Source organism: Anomaloglossus baeobatrachus, chromosome 6 (genome assembly GCF_048569485.1).
Source record: "Anomaloglossus baeobatrachus isolate aAnoBae1 chromosome 6, aAnoBae1.hap1, whole genome shotgun sequence".
Taxonomy (NCBI): Eukaryota; Metazoa; Chordata; class Amphibia; order Anura; family Aromobatidae; genus Anomaloglossus; species Anomaloglossus baeobatrachus.
This window is the reverse complement of record NC_134358.1, coordinates 450,879,379-450,903,526: the sequence shown is the minus strand read 5'-3', so window position 1 is coordinate 450,903,526 and position 24,148 is coordinate 450,879,379. Positions and strand designations below refer to the sequence as shown.

The following is a 24,148-nucleotide window of genomic DNA, read 5'->3' as shown; positions in this document are numbered from 1 at the left end:
AGACACAGATATAGGCATGTCATGCCCTTCTAAAATCATGTAAAACACAGCAAGGGGACTCCAAGCAGAGTCTCCCTTTTTTCCAAAAATTGGGCCCCACAGACACCACTTCAGTGACATCACTTGTGCCCTAGTTGCAAACTGGACAGGTTGATTTGCATCAAGCACATTCCAAAATACGCCAGCCTTAATTGTCCCCGGGATGACACCGGGGTAGGTAGCAAAGTCTTTGCTGATTTCAGATCTGTTCATCTTGTATCATTTTTAAAAACACTGCAAGCAAGCGGACTCCAAGCAGAGTCTCCCTTTTTTCCAAAAATTGGGCCCCACAGACACCACTTCAGTGGCATCACTTGTGCCCTAGTTGCAAACAGGACAGGTTGATTTGCATCAAGCACATTCCAAAATACGCCAGCCTTAATTGTCCCCGGGATGACACTGGGGTAGGTAGCAAAATCTTTGCTGATTTCAGATCTGTTCATCTTGTATCATTTTTAAAAACACTGCAAGCAAGCGGACTCCAAGCAGAGTCTCCCTTTTTTCCAAAAATTGGGCCCCACAGACACCACTTCAGTGGCATCACTTGTGCCCTAGTTGCAAACTGGACAGGTTGATTTGCATCAAGCACATTCCAAAATACGCCAGCCTTAACTGTCCCCAGAATGACACTGGGGTAGGTAGCAAAGTCCTTGCTGAACCAAGACTTGTTCATCTTGGCTCATTTTTAAAAACACAGCAAGCAGACTCCAAGCAGAGTCTCCCTTTTTTCCAAAGATTGGGCCCCACAGACACCACTTCAGTGGCATAACTTGTGCCCTAGTTGCAAACTGGACAGGTTGATTTGCATCAAGCACATTCCAAAATACGCCAGCCTGAACTGTCCCCGGGATGACACAGGGGTAGGTAGCAAAGTCTTTGCTGATCCCAGATCTGTTCATCTTGGCTCATTTTTAAAAACACAGCAAGCAGACTCCAAGCAGAGTCTCCCTTTTTTCTAAAAATTGGGCCACACAGACACCCCTTCAGTGGCATCACTTGTGCCCTAGTTGCAAACTGGACAGGAACATTTGCATCAAGCACATTCCAAATCCACAAGCCTTTACTCTCCCCAGGATGACAGGGGTAGTAAAGTTCTTGCGGATCCATGACTTGTTCATCTTGATGAACGTTAGTCTGTCCACATTGTCATTGGACAGACGCGTGCGCAAATCTGTCAGCACACAACCAGCAGCACTGAAGACACGTTCAGAGACAACACTGGCAGCTGGACACGAAAAGATCTCCAAGGCGTAAGTGGCGAGCTCAGGCCATTTTTCAAGATTTGAAGCCCAAAATGAGCAAGGCTCCAGTTGCAAAGTCATGGCATCGATGTTCATTTGGAGATACTCCTGTATCATCCTCTCCAGCCCTTGACTATGTGTCAGACTTCTTGTCTCTGGTGGCCTTGCAAAGGATGGTCTAAAAAAATTATGAAACGATTCAATAAAATTGCTGATACGGTGCTGCTGTTACGGTTAGACTGTTGATGACGAGACCGTCCCATGTTTGTCAAGTTACAACTGGGAGATTCACTGTGTGCACCACTGTTGTTTGGTGGAAAAGCCGAGCTAAGATTGAGTAACAGCTTCTGCTGATACTCTTGCATACGTGCGTCCCTTTCTATGGCTGGAATTATGTCACAAAATTTGGACTTGTACCGGGGATCTAATAGTGTGGCAACCCAGTAGTCATCATCACTTCTAATTTGGACAATCCGTGGGTCATGTTGGAGGTAGTGCAGCAAGAAGGCGCTCATGTGTCTTGCGCATCCAGGAGGACCAAGTCCTCTCTGTGTTTGTGGCGGCAAGGTGCTAACCGTTTCTTCTTCCTCTGACATCTCCACCCAACCTCATTCAACGGAAATTTGACCAAGGTCTTCCTCATCCACTGAGTCTTCCATGTCCATGGACAGTTCGTCCTCCATTTCTTCATGTTCTCCTGCACCTTCCTCAACATTTTGGCTGCTACCATGCGCCCTTGTTAATCCCTCTCCCCCACCGTCCCATGCCTGCCGCCTTGGTGATGATGAACGTCTGGACATTGGAGATGTTGGTATCCCTTGCGCATATGAATCCTCCTGTACTTCCTCCCCTTACTCTTGTCCCCCCCCTGACTCCGAATAGTGTTTAGCGTGTGCTCCAGCATGTAAATGACTGGAATTGTCATGCTGATAATGGCATTGTCAGCGCTAAACATATTCGTCGCCATGTCGAAACTGTGCAGAAGGGTGCATAGGTCCTTGATCTGAGACCACTCCATCTGCATGATCTGCCCCACCTCTGCATCTCGTTGGCCCAGGCTATACGTCATGACGTATTGCACCAGGGCTCGGCGGTGCTGCCACAGTCGCTGTAACATGTGGTGAGTCGAATTCCAGCATGTCGCCACATCACATTTCAGGCGATGAACCGGCAGGCCAAATGACTTCTGGAGCGATGCAAGTCGGTCAGCTGAGGCGGTTGAACGGCAGAAGTGAGCAGAGAGTGACCGTGCCCTGTGCAGAAGTCCATCTAGGCCGGGATAGTGGGTTAACAATTGCTGGACAACAAGGTTCAACACGTGAGCCATACAAGGCACATGTGTTACCTTGCCCCGGCGAAGGGCCGCACCAAGGTTTGCAGCATTGTCGCACACGGCCTTCCCTGTCTGCAAGTTGAGTGAAGACAACAATTTACGAAACTCGGACCGCAGAGCTGCCCATAACTCCTCCGCTGTGTGACTCTTATTTCCAAGACATTTCAAGCTAAAGACCGCCTGATGCCGTTGAGCTCTGCTGCCAGCATAGTAAGAAGGTGTGCAGGATTCCTTGTGCGCAGTTGCAACGCGGGTGGCCTGACCAGGCAGGCTTGGGTCGGAGGTGGAGGACCCAGACGAGGTTGAGGAGGCAAAAGCAGTGGAGGAACTTACATACAGAGGATTGACGCACAAGTCGTGGGGATGGCAAGACTTGTTGAGCAGACCCTTCTACATCTATCACCATAGTTACCCAGTGCCCAGTCAGCGACATGTAACGCCCCTGTCCATGTTTACTGGTCCAAGTATCGGTGGTGAAATGCACCCGGTCACACACAGAGTTTCTCAAGGAAGCGGTGATGTTGTGTGCGACATGCTGGTGTAGCGCAGGCACACCTTTCTTGGAGAAGTAATGGCGACTAGGCATCTGGTACTGGGGCACTGCGACGGACATAAGGTCTCGAAAATCTGCTGTGTCCAACAGGCATAAAGGCAGCATTTAGGTAGCCAAGTCAACCTCTTAGCTTTGCCATGGCTTGGAGGAAATGGCCTTTTATTTGTCCACATCTGAGGGACCGAGATCTGGCTGCTGTGTGGAGACGGTGGTGAGTAGGGTGTCCCTGAAAAACTGCAGGTCTGTGAGGAAAGTGCAGGCGGATACATGATGTTGCCTATATCCAAAGTTGGTGCTCTCGATGTCTGAGAGAGCTGTACACCAGCACTTGTTCCCCCTTCCAAACCAACTGACGACCTACCAAGCAAACTGCCTGTTGAGGTTAAAGTGGTGAAAGGTCTGCGTGGAAGAACAGGTCTGACAGCTGTCCCCACAGTCATAGAAGATGAAGAGCGCGTGGATGCACTGGAAGGGGCAGGCGGTGGATGGCCCGCTCCGCTAGGACGCATTGCAGCACGGTGAGCTTCCCACTGGGACTTATGCTTGTTATTCATGTGACGATTCATGGAAGAAGTTGTGAAACTGGTGAGGTTTTGGCCTCTACTTATAGATTGCCGACAAATTTTCCAGATCACATGATTTGGGAGTTCCTTTGCAAGGTCAAAAAAGGACCAGGCTAGGCAAGGCTTAGAGGACATGCGACCTGCAGAGCCACCCCGACTTGTGCTCAGAGGCAGAGTGGTGGCTGAGGATGCACTTGTTGACGTGCTTCCAGTACTCTGACTCTGTCCAGGAAGGTGCAAGGTAACATCGTCGTCAGTTACATCCTCCTCCACCGCCTCTGGTGACCTCCTCGAGTGCCCAACTGAGGGTTGACAGTATGTGGGAAATAGAACTTCATCATCAAGCGTTGTGTTTGCACTCCCCTCGCCCTCAGACCTAACCTCTTCCTGCCCTGACTGAATAGTTAAGTTGTTATCCCAATATGGTATCTGCATCTCATCATCATCAGTATGTTCCTCATTGTCTCCACCAACAGGTGTTACAGTTTGGGAATGAGGGTCTACATTATGATCAGAAACTGGGTCATCAGGGCCTGAATCTGACTCACAAAGCTTCTGGCCATCACTGCAGACGATTTCCTGATCTGTACTCACTGTAGCTTGGGAGCAGACCTCTGATTCCCAGCCTATAGTGTGACTGAACAGCTCTGCAGACTCAGCTATCTCTTTACACCATACTCTGCAGGGTGGGTAGAGATTTGAGAGCTGGAAGAAAGCAAGTGCGATTGGGATGACAACTCAGAGGAATATTGTTTTTTGGATTTTGAAGTTGAGGTGGAGGAGAGGCCACTTGTTGGAGCACTTGAGATCCATTCAAGCATGTTTTTTTTTTGTGCATCGTCTACCTTTGTTCCAGTTGTTTTGTTCCTTAAAAAAGGGACATCGTATTGTCCACGGAAAGTAGTAGACATCATACTTTTGCTGGAAGATGGCCTATCTTCAGCAGATGTTAATGTACCTTTCCCACCTTCCCCACGGACACAAACTTTTTTCCTTTTCCAACACGCCTGTTCCCCTTTCCACCAGCATCTGTCCTTTTGCCACTCATTTTGTTAGTTAGTGACAAGATTGGACACTTAAAATGTGGTAGCAAAAATTGAGAGATGGTGTAGATTGCAGAGGTGGTCTAGCTTTATTGACAGCTGAAGAACCAACACTGACAATCCCTGACAATGCAACTATGGCCCTAAAACTGGCAGCACTGTTTGCTATAAAAATAGCGTAGCAAAATGTGCTGGAGGGTAGAATGCAGAGGTGGTGGACCTTGCTTGGCACTAGTGGGACACTAAATTAGTATAGCAGACACTTTGTGGATGCCACTTATGTTCAGCACTGTTTGCTATAAAAATAGCGTAGCAAAATGTGCTGGAGGGTAGAATGCAGAGGTGGTGGAACTTGCTTAGAACTAGTGGGACACAAAATTAGTATAGCAGACACTTTTTGGATGCCACTAAGTGTCAGCACTGTTTGCTATAAAAATAGCTTGTCAAAAATGGGCAGGTGGGTAGAATGCAGAGATGGTGGAACTTGCTTGCCACTAGTGGGACACAAAATTAGTATAACAGACACTTTTTGGATGCCACTAAGGGTGGCTTTACACGCTATGAGATCGCTACAGCGATTTCGTTGGGGTCACGGATTTTGTGACGCACATCCGGCCGCTATAGCGATCTCGTTGTGTGTGACTCCTAGGAGCGATTTTGGATTGTTGCTAAAACATCCAAAATTGCTCCTCGTTGACATGGAGGTCCTCTCCTAATTATCGCTGATGTCGCTTGGGCGAAGTTGATTCTCGTCCCTGCGGCAGCACACATCGCTATGTGTGACGCTGCAGGAACGAGGAACCTCTCCTTACCTGCCACACGCCAGCAATGAGGAAGGAAGAAGGTGGGCGGGATGTTCGTTCCGCTCATCTACGCCCCTTCACTTTATTGGGCGGCCGCTTAGTGACGTCGCTGTGAAAGGAGGCGGTTCACCGGTCACAGTGACGTCACCGAGCAGGTAAGTACGTGTGACGCTGCCGTAGCGATAATGTTCGCTACAGCAGAGATCTTCACATATCGGCATAACGATAGGGGCGGGTGCTATCACGCTTGCCATCGCTAGCATCGGCTACCGATGTTGCAGCGTGTAAAGCCCGCTTAAGTGTCAGCACTATTTTCTATAAAAATAGCGTAGCAAAATGTGCTGGAGGGTAGAATGCAGAGGTGGTGGAACTTGCTTGGCACTACTGGGATACAAAATTAGTATAGCAGACACTTTTTTGATGCCACTAAGTGTCAGCACTGTTTGCTATAAAAATAGCTTGGCAAAAATGGGCATATGGGTACAGTGCCCGGCTTCTGTGGGTACCAGGACAGGAAAGGAAGTCTCCCTTTCTATCCCTCCTAATGATGAAAAGCAGCAAGGAATTCCCTGAGCTGAGGTACACAGATGCTGTTATCTGAAGCTGTATACAGCGTTTGCATGGACCAGCCTGTCAGCTATGGCTCTGAGCGCCTGCAAATAAGCCCTGGAAAGGGCTGAAGAAAACTGTAGTCCCTAATCTGTACAGCGCTGTGTGTATAGCGTACACAGCAGGAGTGGCGGCAGGAGCAGCGTGAGCGGTGACTGTCACCCACACACAGAAAGCAGATAACGGCGGCGTGAGGGAAAATGGCCGTATTTATAAGGCAAGGACATGTGACATTCACAGCCTATGACACATGCCCTTGCTTGTCTGGCAAAAAGTACACTTAGCTGTGTGTGTGTCTGTGATTGGCTGACATCCTGGCCCGCCCCACTGCACGCGCGCTTAGGAAAAAAAAATAAAAAATAAAAAATGGCGATCGGTATTATCTTAGCACTCAGCTGCAGCACAGATCTAAATCGCGTCCCCCCCGAAACACTATGCGCTGAAATTTGATAATAGTGTGAATCACAGTGACTCACACTATTACAGTGAAAAGCCACCTAGTAAATAGCTAGGCTTTTTGCTGATCGAACCGTTCTCAAACGTAACTCGAGCTATCGAGCTTTTAGCAAAAAGCTCGAGTTCGAGTTCGATCTCGAGCACCCCCCAAAATCACTCGAACATGAAATTGGCGAACGTCAAACCTCGCTCATCTCTAGTCAAGTCTGGATCCTGAAACAAACTGTTCACTAAAGTCCGTTCAAATCCAGTGAACCGGAACATACACATGTCCGCTCATCTCTAATTTGTAATTAGTCAAAAATAGATATTTGTGCACAATATAGTTATTTATGCTTTTATCTTATGGCTTCTAATATCATAATCAGAGACCTTTGTGAGACTAAATCCATAGAAACAGTTTTTAGGGATATTTGTAAAATGTTTTAAATGCCCACTGGTAAGTGTACTACAGTATATCAGAATGTAAATTCACCTACTTTGTTTGAGTTATTTCTCCTCCAGATGCACTGACACTTCGTTTTAGCGTGCCTGCAAAAAAATTAAATTAACATATTTTTGTGTGCACAATATAAAATCTTCCAAAAATCAAATTGTATACTTCTGTAATTAACTTTCAAAACCATTGCATTATTTTCTCATTTTTTAATGTTTCTGAATAATATTGAAGACAAATTTATTTAACCTAATCCACGTTAATATTATTGCATTCATTGTAATTATGATTTACTTATTTAATTCATCATTGTCATTTACATTGATTGTAATATTAAAGCAAACAAACTGTATGGTACGTTTTCTCTTGAAATTTAGGGCTAAAACAACGTTTTTGTGGAGAAAACTTTCTTTCCAAGTGTTCCTCAGAAATACGGGAGTGGGTCAGAGAGCGCACACCGTGCACCTTGGATAGAGCTGCTGCCCTGGCTGATGAGGCCCTTACTATTCGACCGCAATGGAGGGGGCTTCTGAACAATAAGCCACAGCCTGCTCCTGCGCCCCTGGCCCCTCCGGTTATATCTGCCCCTCCAACCAGCCGCAGGCCGATGACATCCACATCTCACAATCCTGGACCCCAACAGTTCTGATCACGCCCTGTGGGAATCACAGAGAGGAGATGTTATGGGTGCGGGCAACCTGGGCACTTGCAATCCAGTGTCCTACAAGTACTCGGCGGGACCCCCATGCACCTCCACCTTGTCCGGTACATTTTGTGCATTCCATCCCGCCTGAGGAAGAGGTTACAACCACCTCTACTGGAGTATACCACTCACCCCTGCATCACAGATGCCCCTGTTGGAGTGTATGGCCTCTGGACTTTGTCACCAGGTTCTCCTACTGCCTTCTCCAGAATGAAAATTAGAAGGAGTATGACGCAGAGAAGATGTTATCGATGTGGGCAGGACTGGGCATTTGCAAAACACTTGCCCTGCTGGTCGATTGAGGAATGACCTTGCACCAAATCAACCTGTTCATGCTCTACAGCCAAATACAAGGTGGGGAGAGTTATCTTCCCTTCAAGTAGACTTGTCTAATGACTCAGACACTCGTGGGCGTCCACTAGGGGTTTATGGGGTGCGAGCCACAGCCCCAAGTTCCTCTTACCATCAAAGTAAGCACTTATAGGAGGTTGTGCTGCATGGACAGAGAGTCATTGGATTTTGTGACTTTGGGGCATTTCTCACAATAGCTGATCCCCGAGTGGTTCAGCCAGAGGCGATACGTCATGGACAAGGGATTGTTATTGAATTGACTGGAGGACAAAGGAGGAATATCCCAGAGGCGACTGTAGATTTCGTCTTTGGCTTCGGAGTCAAACAATGTGTGGTTGGGGTGATGAGTAGCCTGCCTGCAGATATTTTGCTATGAAATGATGTGGGAGATCTACAATGCAGATTTTTGGGTGCAGGAAACACAGTTTGAGTGAAGGAGGACACAAACGGAAGCTTGTCCTTTCAACCCTATCGCTGTACAAGGGACTATCTAAAGCTTCTCCATCCAATACAAGTGTGGAAGCCAACACCAGAATGCTTATGGACTGTCCCGGCAAGAAGAACCATAGACTATCCACAGCTGAGCAATATGGATTTAAGTGAGATGGCCAGTGGTCTGTGTAGACCTCATGACATACTCACTTATTCAGAAGGAGGGAGAGGTTGTGATGGTGGGATATGGTGTACTGTGTATCATGTTGTGTAGGTTTGTATTTTACCCTTGGTTCACTGTCCATTATTTGTATTGCTTGTGTGTACATTGTATTGTCTGTAGGTAATTACCCCCTGTAGTGTTCCTGTGCCTAAGTCTGGGGGAGGGGGCCTGGGATCCACCTACTGTAAACTCTCTACTTACCTGGGGGATTTGGCAGTCTGCTTAAGAACTTGAAGAGAGAAGGAAGAAGATTGAACTTCTAAGGGAAGCTGTGGCTTCTCAGAGAGACCTGGACATTTATTTATTGTTTCTGGACCATATTCATGTTTCTTTAATATTTTTACCCTCGGTTTTGTGGATTATGTTATGGACCATTTGATTTGCTTGGAATAAATGCTTATTGCTCACTCATCTCTCACTCTGTTGATTGTGTGATATGGGAGAAGGACCCCGTCACATCTACTAACAGCTAAATCTAATGGTCACTATTCCCTTCTGATTCTCCTGGATCTCTATGCTGCATTCGATACTGTGGATCACAAGCTCCTCTTCACTATGCTCTGCTCTATCGGGCTAAAGGACACAGCTCTTTGTTGGTTCTCCTCTTACATCTCTGACCGCTCATTCACTGTATCTTTTGCCGACTCCTCTTCCTCTCCTTTTCCCATTATGGTCGCGGTTCCTCACGGTTCAGTCCTAGGCCCCCTCCTTTTTTCTCTATACACAGCCCCTATTGGATAAATGATCAGAAGATTTGGTTTCCAGTACCATCTCTATGCTGAAGACACCCAAGTGTACACATCTTCTCCTGACATCACCCCTGCAATATTACAAAATACTACCGATTGTCTGTCCGCTGTTTCCAACATCATGTCCTCCCTCTATTTAAAACTGAACCTGTCAAAAACTGAACTCCTCATGTTTCCTCCCTCCCCTAACCTTCCGAAACCCAATATTACCATTTCTGTGTGTAGTTCTACCATTACGCCCCAGCAAAACGCCCGCTGTCTTGGGGTTATATTTGACTCCAATCTCTCCTTCACTCCCCATATTCGTTCACTTGCTCATTCATGTCAATTCCACCTCAAAAACATCTCTAGAATTCAACCATTTATTACCGTTGACTCTGCAAAAACTCTTACTGTCGCTCTCATTCATTCTCACCTGGATTATTGTAATTCTTTACTAATTGGTCTCCCTGTTACTAAACTCTCCCCTCTCCAATCCATTCTGAATGCTGCAGCCAGGATCATTTTCGTCTCAAACCACTCACTGACACCTCTGCTCTGTGCCAGTCATTGCACTGGTTGCCTATCCGCTACAGAATCCAACATAAACTTATTACTCTCACTCACAAAGCTCTCCACGGTTCTGCACCACACTACATCTCCTCCCACATCTCTGTCTATCACCCCACCCGTGCCCTCCACTCTGATAATGACCTAAGACTGACATCCTCAACAATTTAAACCTCCCACTCCCGTCTTCAAGAATTCTCACGAGCTGCGCCTATGCTCTGGAACACACTACCAACAACAATTCCCAACATCCACACCTTTAAGCGAGCCCTAAAAATGCATTTCTTTAGACTAGCCTATCACCTCACCCCCCTCATCTAATCTAGTCCCTTTCTGCCCTTCATAAAATTTATTCCCAATTCTTGTCCCTTGTATCTTCTGGTTCCTTCCTCTTCATGTACTTTATTACACTCTGTACCTGTATAAAGTCTGGCTGGTGACCGGTCAATGCAGCTGGTTTTGAATCCCCTATTAAATCGATGGCTGGACCATATATGACAAGCTTTTCTATCCCCCCATTCATCTTTTGTGCCTCCCCTATTTCCTCATTGAAACTTACGAACAGGGCCCTCACTCCTCTTGGTATCTGAATTTTGTTATTTGTATTGTCTCATATTGTCTGTACACGTCCCATCTGAATTGTAAAGCGCTGCAGAATATGTTGGCACTAGAGTTGAGCGCGGTTCGTGGTTCGTGGTTCTCCAGTTCTAGGCTCGAGTGATTTTGGGGCCTGTTCTAGATCGAACTAGAACTCGAGCTTTTTGCAAAAGCTCGATAGTTCTAGAAACGTTCGAGAACGGTTCTAGCATCAAAAAACCAGCTAAATCATAGCTTGGTTTCTGCTGTAATAGTGTAAGTCACTCTGTGAATCACACTATTATGACATTTCAGTGTATAGTGTGCGTGAACAGCGCCTTCAGATCACTGCTGTTTCTATAATGGCGATCGCCATTTTTTTTTTTTTTTTCTTGTCTTCCTTCCCTAAGCGCGCGCGTCTTGTGGGGCGGGCCAGCATGTCAGCCAATCCCAGACACACCCACAGCTAAGTGGACTTTGAGCCAGAGAAGCAACGGCATGTGTGATAGGATGTCCATGTCACATGTCCCTGCATTATAAAAACGGACATTTTCTTCCAGGACGCCATTATCTGCCTTCTGCGTCTTTGGTGTCAGACATCACTGTCGCAGCTCCGTCCTCCTCCTGAGTCCTATCGCCGATACAGCTGTATGCGCTGCATACACAGCGTTAGACAGCTTAGGGAGAGCACTTTATAGCAGTCCTTTTAAGGGCTCAAACCGGCAGGGTCAGAGAGCCATAGGTGATAGGTCCTGAAAACAGCCACAGCGTCTGTGTAGCCAAGGTCAGGGATTTCCTCCCTGCATTTCACCATTAGGAGGGAATAGAAAGGCAGGCTTCCATTCCTCTACCCAGAGCACCACAATCCTGCCACTGTACCCTCTTGTCCTCTGCACACTCCAACTCATTATAACTAAGCCATTACACTAGCAAACACTCAGTGTACCTAGTGGCATCCTATACGTGGCTATTGGACTTTGCTATAGTCCCACTAGTGCAAAGACATTTGCAGAGCGCGTCTGCCTGCATTGCACACTCCAACTCATTATAACTAAGCCATTACACTAGCAAACACTCAGTGTACCTAGTGGCATCCTATACGTGGCTATTGGACTTTGCTATAGTCCCACTAGTGCAAAGACATTTGCAGAGCGCGTCTGCCTGCATTGCACACTCCAACTCATTATAACTAAGCCATTACACTAGCAAACACTCAGTGTACCTAGTGGCATCCTATACGTGGCTATTGGACTTTGCTATAGTCCCACTAGTGCAAAGACATTTGCAGAGCGCGTCTGCCTGCATTGCACACTCCAACTCATTATAACTAAGCCATTACACTAGCAAACACTCAGTGTACCTAGTGGCATCCTATACGTGGTTATTGGACTTTGCTATAGTCCCACTAGTGCAAAGACATTTGCAGAGCGTGTCTGCCTGCATTGCACACTCCAACTCATTATAACTAAGCCATTACACTAGCAAACACTCAGTGTACCTAGTGGCATCCTATACGTGGCTATTGGACTTTGCTATAGTCCCACTAGTGCAAAGACATTTGCAGAGCGCGTCTGCCTGCATTGCACAATCCAACTCATTATAACTAAGTCATTACACTAGCAAACACTCAGTGTACCTAGTGGCATCCTATACGTGGCTATTGGACTTTGCTATAGTCCCACTAGTGCAAAGACATTTGCAGAGCGCGTCTGCCTGCATTGCACACTCCAACTCATTATAACTAAGCCATTACACTAGCAAACACTCAGTGTACCTAGTGGCATCCTATACGTGGCTATTGGACTTTGCTATAGTCCCACTAGTGCAAAGACATTTGCAGAGCGCGTCTGCCTGCATTGCACACTCCAACTCATTATAACTAAGCCATTACACTAGCAAACACTCAGTGTACCTAGTGGCATCCTATACGTGGCTATTGGACTTTGCTATAGTCCCACTAGTGCAAAGACATTTGCAGAGCGCGTCTGCCTGCATTGCACACTCCAACTCATTATAACTAAGCCATTACACTAGCAAACACTCAGTGTACCTAGTGGCATCCTATACGTGGCTATTGGACTTTGCTATAGTCCCACTAGTGCAAAGACATTTGCAGAGCGCGTCTGCCTGCATTGCACACTCCAACTCATTATAACTAAGCCATTACACTAGCAAACACTCAGTGTACCTAGTGGCATCCTATACGTGGCTATTGGACTTTGCTATAGTCCCACTAGTGCAAAGACATTTGCAGAGCGCGTCTGCCTGCATTGCACACTCCAACTCATTATAACTAAGCCATTACACTAGCAAACACTCAGTGTACCTAGTGGCATCCTATACGTGGCTATTGGACTTTGCTATAGTCCCACTAGTGCAAAGACATTTGCAGAGCGCGTCTGCCTGCATTGCACACTCCAACTCATTATAACTAAGCCATTACACTAGCAAACACTCAGTGTACCTAGTGGCATCCTATACGTGGCTATTGGACTTTGCTATAGTCCCACTAGTGCAAAGACATTTGCAGAGCGCGTCTGCCTGCATTGCACACTCCAACTCATTATAACTAAGCCATTACACTAGCAAACACTCAGTGTACCTAGTGGCATCCTATACGTGGCTATTGGACTTTGCTATAGTCCCACTAGTGCAAAGACATTTGCAGAGCGCATCTGCCTGCGTTGCACACTCCAACTCATTATAACTAAGCCATTAGACTAGCAATTTTTGCTGCCAGTTTAAGGCCTGTAGTTGCATTGTCAGGGATATTTATTCTTTATTATTGTGCTGTTAATAAAGCTAGACCACCACTGCAATCTACACCACCTCTCAATTTTTACTACCACATTTTCAGTCCACAATCTTGTCGCAATCAACATGAGTGGCAAAATGACAGATGCTGGTGGAAAGGGGAAGAGGCGTGGTGTAAAAGGCAAAAAAGGTTTTGTCCGTGGGGAAGGTGGCAAAGCTCCATTATCATCTGCTGAAGATAGACCCTCTACCAGCTGAGATGGCTGAGTCTGCAGAGCTGTTCAGTCACACTATAGCCTGGGAATCAGAGGTCTGCTCCCAAGCTACAGTGAGTACAGAACAGGAAATGGTCTGCAGTGATGCCCAGAACCTTTGTGACACGGATTCAGGCCGTGAGGAACAAGTTTCTGAGCATAATGTTGACCCTTTGTCACAAACTGTAACACCTGTGGTTATAGACAATGAGGAACATTCTGATGAAGATGAGACGCAGATACCCGATTGGGATGACAACTTAAATATTCGGTCAGGGCAAGAAGAGGCTCGGTCAGAGGGGGAGGGGAGTGCAAACACAACAATTGATGATGAAGTTCTAGATCCCACCTACTGTCAACCCCCAGTCAGGCACTCGAGGAGGTCAACAGAGGCGGTGGAGGAGGATGCAACCGACGACGAAGTTACCTTGTGCCTTCCTGGACAGAGTCGGAGCACTGGTAGCACGTCTACAACTGCATCCTCAGCCACCACTCTGCCTCTGAGCATTATTCGGGGTGGATCAACAGGTCGCATGGCCTCTAAGCCTTGCCTAGCCTGGTCCTTTTTTGACATAGAAAAAGATCGCCCAAATTATGTGATATGTAAAATTTGTCATGGTCGTCTTAGTAGAGGTCAAAACCTCAGCAGTTTGACAACTTCTTCCATGAATCGTCACATGAATAAATATCATATGGCCCGGTTGGAAGCTCACCGTGCTGCAATGCAGCCTAGCGGAGCAAACCATCCACCGCCTGCCCCTTCCAGTGCATTCGCGCGCTCGTCATCTTCTAGGACTGTTGAGACAGCTGTCACACCTGTTTTTCCACCCACAACTTCCACCACTGTAACCGCAACAGGCAGTTTGCTTGGTAGGTCGTCAGTTGTTTTGGAAGGGGAAACAAGTGAGTGTGTACAGCTCTCTCAGACATCGATAGCACCAACGTTGGATGAAGGCAACATCATGTCTCTGCCTGCACTTTCCTCACAAACCTGCATTTTTCCAGGGACACCCTACTCAACACCGTCTACACACAGCAGCCAGATCTCTGTCCCTCAGATGTGGTCAAATAAAAGGCCACTTCCTCCGAGCCATGACAAAGCTAAGAGGTTGACTCTATCCCTCTGTAAGCTGTTGGCTACCGAAATGCTGCCTTTCCGCCTAGTGGACACACAGGATTTTAGAGACCTTATGTCTGTCGCTGTGCCCCAGTACCAGATGCCTAGTCGCCACTACTTCTCTAAGAAAGGTGTGCCCGCGCTACACCAGCATGTCGCACACAACATCACCGCTTCCTTGAGAAACTCTGTGTGTGAACGGGTGCATTTCACCACCGATACTTGGACCAGTAAGCATGGACAGGGACGTTACATGTCGCTGACTGGGCACTGGGTAACTATGGTGATAGATGGTGAAGGGTCTGCTGCACAAGTCTTGCCGTCCCCACGACTTGTGTGTCAATCCTCTGTCTGTCCAAGTTCCGCCACTGCTTCTGCATCCTCCACCTCATCTGGGTCCTCCACCTCCGCCCCAAGCCTGCCTGGTCAGGCCACCAGCGTTCTCACTGCGCAGAAGGAATCACGCACGCCTCATTACTATGCTGGCAGCAGAGCGCAACGGCATCAGGCGGTCTTTAGCTTGACATGTCTTGGGAATAAGAGTCACACAGCTGAGGAGTTGTGGTCAGCTCTGCGGTCCGAGTTTAATAAATGGTTGTCTCCACTCAACCTGCAGCCTGGTAAGGCCGTGTGCGACAATGCTGCAAACCTGGGTGCGGCCCTTCGCCTGGGCAAGGCGACACACGTACCTTGTATGGCTCACGTGTTGAACCTTGTCGTCCAGCAATTTTTAACACACTATCCCGGCCTAGATGGCCTTCTGAACAGGGCACGAAAACTGTCTGCTCACTTCCGTCGTTCAAGCGCCGCAGCAGAGCGACTTGCATCGCTCCAGAAGTCTTTCGGCCTGCCGGTTCATCGCCTGAAATGCGATGTGGCGACACGCTGGAATTCAACTCTCCACATGTTACAGCGACTGTGGCAGCACCGCAGAGCCCTGGTGCAATACGTCATGACGTATAGCCTGGGCCAACGAGATGCAGAGGTGGGGCAGATCACCCTGATGGAGTGGTCTCAGATCAAGGACCTATGCACCCTTCTGCACAGTTTCGACATGGCGACGAATATGTTTAGCGCTGACAATGCCATTATCAGCATGACGATTCCAGTCATTTACATGCTGGAGCACACGCTAAACACTATTCGGAGTCAGGGGGTGGGACAACATGAAGGGGAGGAACTACAGGAGGATTCATATGCGCAAGGGACAACAACATCACCAAGGTCCAGACGTTCATCATCACCAACGCAGCAGGCATGGGACCATGGGGGACAGGGATCGACAAGGGCGCATAGTAGCAGGCGAAATGTTGAGCAAGGTGCAGGAGAACATGAAGAAATGGAGGACGAACTGTCCATGGACATGGAAGACTCAGCGGATGAGGGAGACCTTGGTCAAATTTCAGTTGAAAGAGGTTGGGGGGAGATGTCAGAGGAAGAAAGAACGGGTAGCACCTCTATGCCACAAACACAGCGTGGACTTGGTCCGCATGGCTGCGCAAGACACATGAGTGCCTTTTTGTTGCACTACCTCCAACATGACAGTCGTATTGTCAAAATTAGAAGTGATGATGACTACTGGATTGCCACACTATTAGATCCCCGGTACAAGTCCAAATTTTGTGACATAATTCCAGCCATAGAAAGGGACGCACGTATGCAGGACTATCAGCAGAAGCTGTTACTCGATCTTAGCTCGGCTTTTCCACCAAACAACCGTGCAGGTGCAGGGAGGGAATCTCCCAGTTGTAACTTGACAAACATGGGACGGTCTCGTCATCTTCAACAGTCTACCCGTACCAGTAGGACCGTATCTGGTGCTGGTAACAGCAATTTTATGGAATCTTTTCATAATTTTTTTAGACCATCTTTTGCAAGGCCACCAGAGACAACAAGTCTGACACATAGTCAACGGCTGGAGAGGATGATACAGGAGTATCTCCAAATGAACATCGATGCCATGACTGTGCAACTGGAGCCTTGCTCCTTTTGGGCTTCAAACCTAGAAAAATGGCCAGAGCTCGCAACTTACGCCTTGGAGATTTTGTCGTGTCCAGCTGCCAGCGTTGTCTCTGAACGTGTCTTCAGTGCTGCTGGGTGTGTGCTGACAGATAAGCGCACGCGTCTGTCCAGTGACAATGTGGACAGACTGACGTTCATCAAAATGAACAAGTCATGGATCCAGAAGGAATTTACAACCCCTGTGTCATCCTGGGGAGAGTAAATGCTTGTGGATTTAGAATGTGCTTGCTGCAAATCTAGCTGTGAAGTGTACAACTATGGCACAAGTGCTGCCACTGAATGGGTGGGTGTGTGTGGGGCACAATTTTTGGAAAAAAGGGAGACTCCGCTTGGAGTAACCCTTGCTTACATTGTTTTTAAAAGAGGCCAAGATGAACAAGTCATGGTTCAGCAAAGACTTTATCTACCTACCCCGGTGTCATGCTGGGGACGGTTAATTATGGCGTATTTTTGAATGTGCTTGATGCAAATCAAAACATCCTGTTTGCAACTAGGGCCCAAGTGCTGCCACTGATGGGGTGGGTGTCTGTGTGGCCCAATTTTTGGAAAAAAGGGAGACTCCGCTTGGAGTAACCCTTGCTTGCTGTGTTTTTAAAAGAAGCCAAGATGAACAGAGCTGGGATCAGGAAAGACTTTGCTACCTACCCTGGTGTCATCCTGGGGACGGTTAATTATGGCATATTTTTGAATGTGCTTGATGCAAATCTAGCTGTGAAGTGTACAACTAGGGCACAAGTGCTGCCACTGAATGGGTGGGTGTGTGTGGGGCACAATTTTTGGAAAAAAGGGAGACTCCGCTTGGAGTAACCCTTGCTTACATTGTTTTTAAAAGAGGCCAAGATGAACAAGTCATGGTTCAGCAAAGACTTTATCTACCTACCCCGGTGTCATGCTGGGGACGGTTAATTATGGAGTATTTTTGAATGTGCTTGATGCAAATCAAAACATCCTGTTTGCAACTAGGGCCCAAGTGCTGCCACTGATGGGGTGGGTGTCTGTGTGGCGCAATTTTTGGAAAAAAGGGAGACTCCGCTTGGAGTAACCCTTGCTTGCTGTGTTTTTAAAAGAAGCCAAGATGAACAGAGCTGGGATCAGGAAAGACTTTGCTACCTACCCTGGTGTCATCCTGGGGACGGTTAATTATGGCGTATTTTTGAATGTGCTTGATGCAAATCTAGCTGTGAAGTGTACAACTAGGGCACAAGTGCTGCCACTGAATGGGTGGGTGTGTGTGGGGCACAATTTTTGGAAAAAAGGGAGACTCCGCTTGGAGTAACCCTTGCTTACATTGTTTTAAAAAGAAGCCAAGATGAACAAGTCATGGTTCAGCAAAGACTTTATCTACCTACCCCGGTGTCATGCTGGGGACGGTTAATTATGGCGTATTTTTGAATGTGCTTGATGCAAATCAAAACATCCTGTTTGCAACTAGGGCCCAAGTGCTGCCACTGATGGGGTGGGTGTCTGTGTGGCCCAATTTTTGGAAAAAAGGGAGACTCCGCTTGGAGTAACCCTTGCGTGCTGTGTTTTTAAAAGAAGCCAAGATGAACAGAGCTGGGATCAGGAAAGACTTTGCTACCTACCCCGGTGTCATGCTGGGGACGGTTAATTATGGCGTATTTTTGAATGTGCTTGATGCAAATCAAAACATCCTGTTTGCAACTAGGGCCCAAGTGCTGCCACTGATGGGGTGGGTGTCTGTGTGGCCCAATTTTTGGAAAAAAGGGAGACTCCGCTTGGAGTAACCCTTGCTTGCTGTGTTTTTAAAAGAAGCCAAGATGAACAGAGCTGGGATCAGGAAAGACTTTGCTACCTACCCTGGTGTCATCCTGGGGACGGTTAATTATGGCGTATTTTTGAATGTGCTTGATGCAAATCTAGCTGTGAAGTGTACAACTAGGGCACAAGTGCTGCCACTGAATGGGTGGGTGTGTGTGGGGCACAATTTTTGGAAAAAAGGGAAACTCCGCTTGGAGTAACCCTTGCTGACATTGTTTTTAAAAGAGGCCAAGATGAACAAGTCATGGTTCAGCAAAGACTTTATCTACCTACCCCGGTGTCATGCTGGGGACGGTTAATTATGGCGTATTTTTGAATGTGCTTGATGCAAATCAAAACATCCTGTTTGCAACTAGGGCCCAAGTGCTGCCACTGATGGGGTGGGTGTCTGTGTGGCACAATTTTTGGAAAAAAGGGAGACTCCGCTTGGAGTAACCCTTGCTTGCTGTGTTTTTAAAAGAAGCCAAGATGAACAGAGCTGGGATCAGGAAAGACTTTGCTACCTACCCTGGTGTCATCCTGGGGACGGTTAATTATGGCGTATTTTTGAATGTGCTTGATGCAAATCTAGCTGTGAAGTGTACAACTAGGGCACAAGTGCTGCCACTGAATGGGTGGGTGTGTGTGGGGCACAATTTTTGGAAAAAAGGGAGACTCCGCTTGGAGTAACCCTTGCTTACATTGTTTTTAAAAGAGGCCAAGATGAACAAGTCATGGTTCAGCAAAGACTTTATCTACCTACCCCGGTGTCATGCTGGGGACGGTTAATTATGGCGTATTTTTGAATGTGCTTGATGCAAATCAAAACATCCTGTTTGCAACTAGGGCCCAAGTGCTGCCACTGATGGGGTGGGTGTCTGTGTGGCCCAATTTTTGGAAAAAAGGGAGACTCCGCTTGGAGTAACCCTTGCTTGCTGTGTTTTTAAAAGAAGCCAAGATGAACAGAGCTGGGATCAGGAAAGACTTTGCTACCTACCCCGGTGTCATGCTGGGGACGGTTAATTATGGCGTATTTTTGAATGTGCTTGATGCAAATCAAAACATCCTGTTTGCAACTAGGGCCCAAGTGCTGCCACTGATGGGGTGGGTGTCTGTTTGGCCCAATTTTTGGAAAAAAGGGAGACTCCGCTTGGAGTAACCCTTGCTTGCTGTGTTTTTAAAAGAAGCCAAGATGAACAGAGCTGGGATCAGGAAAGACTTTGCTACCTACCCTGGTGTCATCCTGGGGACGGTTAATTATGGCGTATTTTTGAATGTGCTTGATGGAAATCTAGCTGTGAAGTGTACAACTAGGGCACAAGTGCTGCCACTGAATGGGTGGGTGTGTGTGGGGCACAATTTTTGGAAAAAAGGGAGACTCCGCTTGGAGTAACCCTTGCTTACATTGTTTTTAAAAGAGGCCAAGATGAACAAGTCATGGTTCAGCAAAGACTTTATCTACCTACCCCGGTGTCATGCTGGGGACGGTTAATTATGGCGTATTTTTGAATGTGCTTGATGCAAATCAAAACATCCTGTTTGCAACTAGGGCCCAAGTGCTGCCACTGATGGGGTGGGTGTCTGTGTGGCCCAATTTTTGGAAAAAAGGGAGACTCCGCTTGGAGTAACCCTTGCTTGCTGTGTTTTTAAAAGAAGCCAAGATGAACAGAGCTGGGATCAGGAAAGACTTTGCTACCTACCCCGGTGTCATGCTGGGGACGGTTAATTATGGCGTATTTTTGAATGTGCTTGATGCAAATCAAAACATCCTGTTTGCAACTAGGGCCCAAGTGCTGCCACTGATGGGGTGGGTGTCTGTTTGGCCCAATTTTTGGAAAAAAGGGAGACTCCGCTTGGAGTAACCCTTGCTTGCTGTGTTTTTAAAAGAAGCCAAGATGAACAGAGCTGGGATCAGGAAAGACTTTGCTACCTACCCTGGTGTCATCCTGGGGACGGTTAATTATGGCGTATTTTTGAATGTGCTTGATGCAAATCTAGCTGTGAAGTGTACAACTAGGGCACAAGTGCTGCCACTGAATGGGTGGGTGTGTGTGGGGCACAATTTTTGGAAAAAAGGGAGACTCCGCTTGGAGTAACCCTTGCTTACATTGTTTTTAAAAGAGGCCAAGATGAACAAGTCATGGTTCAGCAAAGACTTTATCTACCTACCCCGGTGTCATGCTGGGGACGGTTAATTATGGCGTATTTTTGAATGTGCTTGATGCAAATCAAAACATCCTGTTTGCAACTAGGGCCCAAGTGCTGCCACTGATGGGGTGGGTGTCTGTGTGGCCCAATTTTTGGAAAAAAGGGAGACTCCGCTTGGAGTAACCCTTGCTTGCTGTGTTTTTAAAAGAAGCCAAGATGAACAGAGCTGGGATCAGGAAAGACTTTGCTACCTACCCCGGTGTCATGCTGGGGACGGTTAATTATGGCAAATTTTTGAATGTGCTTGATGCAAATCAAAACATCCTGTTTGCAACTAGGGCCCAAGTGCTGCCACTGATGGGGTGGGTGTCTGTTTGGCCCAATTTTTGGAAAAAAGGGAGACTCCGCTTGGAGTAACCCTTGCTTGCTGTGTTTTTAAAAGAAGCCAAGATGAACAGAGCTGGGATCAGGAAAGACTTTGCTACCTACCCTGGTGTCATCCTGGGGACGGTTAATTATGGCGTATTTTTGAATGTGCTTGATGCAAATCTAGCTGTGAAGTGTACAACTAGGGCACAAGTGCTGCCACTGAATGGGTGGGTGTGTGTGGGGCACAATTTTTGGAAAAAAGGGAGACTCCGCTTGGAGTAACCCTTGCTTACATTGTTTTTAAAAGAGGCCAAGATGAACAAGTCATGGTTCAGCAAAGACTTTATCTACCTACCCCGGTGTCATGCTGGGGACGGTTAATTATGGCGTATTTTTGAATGTGCTTGATGCAAATCAAAACATCCTGTTTGCAACTAGGGCCCAAGTGCTGCCACTGATGGGGTGGGTGTCTGTGTGGCCCAATTTTTGGAAAAAAGGGAGACTCTGCTTGGAGTAACCCTTGCTTGCTGTGTTTTTAAAAGAAGCCAAGATGAACAGAGCTGGGATCAGGAAAGACTTTGCTACCTACCCTGGTGTCATCCTGGGGACGGTTAATTATGGCGTATTTTTGAATGTGCTTGATGCAAATCTAGCTGTGAAGTGTACAACTAGGGCACAAGTGCTGCCACTGAATGGGTGGGTGTGTGTGTGGCCCAATTTTTGGAAAAAAGGGAGACTCCGCTTGGAGTAACCCTTGCTTACATTGTTTTTAAAAGAAGCCAAGATGAACAAGTCATGGTTCAGCAAAGACTTTATCTACCTACCCCGGTGTCATGCTGGGGACGGTTAATTATGGCGTATTTTTGAATGTGCTTGATGCAAATCAAAACATCCTGTTTGCAACTAGGGCCCAAGTGCTGCCACTGAAGGGGTGGGTGTGTGTGGGGCCCAATTTTTGGAAAAAAGGGAGACTCCGCTTGGAGTCACCTTGCGGTGTTTTACATGACTTTAGAAGGGCGTGCCATGCCTATATCTGTGTGTCCTCCTCTTTTTCCTTGTCCAGCTGTTTTGTTTTCGCATGAGTATATGTCCTTGTCACTTTCCCATGTGTTTGTGTTGTGTTGTGAGTTGTTTGTCACCTTTTGGACACCTTTGAGGGTGTTTTCTAGGTGTTTTTCTGTGTTTGTGATTGCCTGCCATTGTTTCCTATTGGCTCGAGTTCGGTTCGTCGAACGTTCGACGAGCCGAACTCGAACGGGACCTCCGTTCGGCGAACCGACCTCGAGCCGAACCGGGACCGGTTCGCTCATCTCTAGTTGGCACCATAATAATAAAAATGATTATCATAATATTATAAATTATTATCTAATATATAAAGCTGAATGTGTGTATGTGTGTGTGTATGTATGTCCGGGATTGGCATCTGTACCGTCGCAGCTACAGCCACAAAATTTTGCACACTCACACTTCTGGACCCTGAGAGCGTCATAGGCTATGTTTTGAGGGGAAATTTTAACCCCGCCCTTTACAGCTATTCACCAAAAAACTTGTCTCCATTAAAGCGAATGGAGCTGGGAGCCACAGTGCAGCCAGAACTTCAGAAGAATGCGCAGCCATGCCCTTATATGGAATGTTGGCGTGTCACAATGAAGCCAGGGAAAGAGACAGACACAGACAGGGAAAGAGACAGACAGGGAAAGAGGAAGACACAGACAGGGAAAGAGGCAGACACAGACATGGAAAGAGGCAGACACAGACAGGGAAAGAGGCAGACACAGACAGGGAAAGAGGCAGACACAGACAGGGAAAGAGACGGACACAAAGAGACAGACACAGACAAAGAGACAGACTGACAAGGAAAGAGACAGACATGGAAAGAGAGGGAAAGAGAGAGACAGGTTAAGAGACAGACACAGACAGGTAAAGAGACAGATACAAGGAAATAAAAACAGGGAAAGAGAGGGAAAGAGACAGACAGGGTAAGAAACAGACAAAGACAGGTAAAGAGACAGACAAAGAGACAGACACAGGGAAAGAGACAGAGTTAAAGAGGGAAAGAGAGAGGGAAAGAGAGAGACAGGTTAAGAAACAGACAGACAGGTAAAGAGATAGACACAGACAAAGAGACAGAGACAGACACAGGGAAACAGACAGACAGGGAAAGAGAGGAAAGAGACAGACAGGGTAAGAGACAGACACAGGGAAAGAGACAGAAGGAAAGAGACAGAGAGGGAAAGAGACAGACAGGGAAAGTGACAGAGATCGATAGACAGACAGGGAAAGAGATTGAGACAGACGGAGAAAGAGACAGAGACAGTCAGAGACAGACAGACAGACAAAGAGACAAAGAGATAGAGAGACAGAGATATATACAGAGGGGGAGACAGACATTATAATTACATTTATATCTATTTGTTTGTGTGCAGAATACATTTTTGTTAATACATTCTATTTTGTTAACAGCAGTTATTAACCCGGGCGAAGCCGGGCAGTACAGCTAGTTGTCTATAAAATGAAGGTAGTCTCGTGCTCAAAACTGTAGTGGGTGGTGAGATATGGAGTCTGAAAGTAAGAAGTTCAAAACATTGTTACCGTTCTGATTGTCAATGTATTTAAACAACGAAAGTTACCTATAGTTCCAATCATTGCAAAATGGGCAACAGAGGTCAATAATCTGTTAGGCACGGAAAGCATATAACTATAATGGTGTTGATGTAAGGTCTACAAGCATGATGGACTTCAGAGTATTTAATTGATGATGTTTTTCCTCACTCATATTGTGTTAACACATGCCTGAATGCTCCAGAGCACCAAAACTTCTGTTCTCAAGATGTGGTCACTTTTGTTGATGAACATGTAAGAGAATTTGATTAGCAGAACCTGGCTGCTACTTACCCTCTTAATTCCTATGGAATTACTTAATACTTAATTATTCACACACTGCGTCTGCATTTTGGCCAGGTTTTGTAAAAATGAACCATCTTTTTATTTTTTATTTTCAAAATTAATAGTACACATGGAAAAGGTAATGGTCATATATCAGAGAAATCAGCATTTTTCTCCTCCT

The 24,148-nt window shown here is 46.8% G+C and overlaps 1 protein-coding gene across 3 annotated transcripts in view; it reads right to left on the bottom strand.

The window, feature by feature from the left end:
- Nucleotides 1-24,148, bottom strand: part of NEK10 (NIMA related kinase 10) — a 368,787-nt gene that overhangs the window by 46,941 nt on the left and 297,698 nt on the right. For all 3 annotated transcript variants that reach the window (XM_075316653.1, XM_075316655.1, XM_075316654.1), the window contains one exon: nt 7,120-7,171. In XM_075316653.1, coding sequence (XP_075172768.1) covers nt 7,120-7,171 — 52 coding nt within the window. The remainder of the gene's footprint in view (nt 1-7,119; nt 7,172-24,148) is intronic.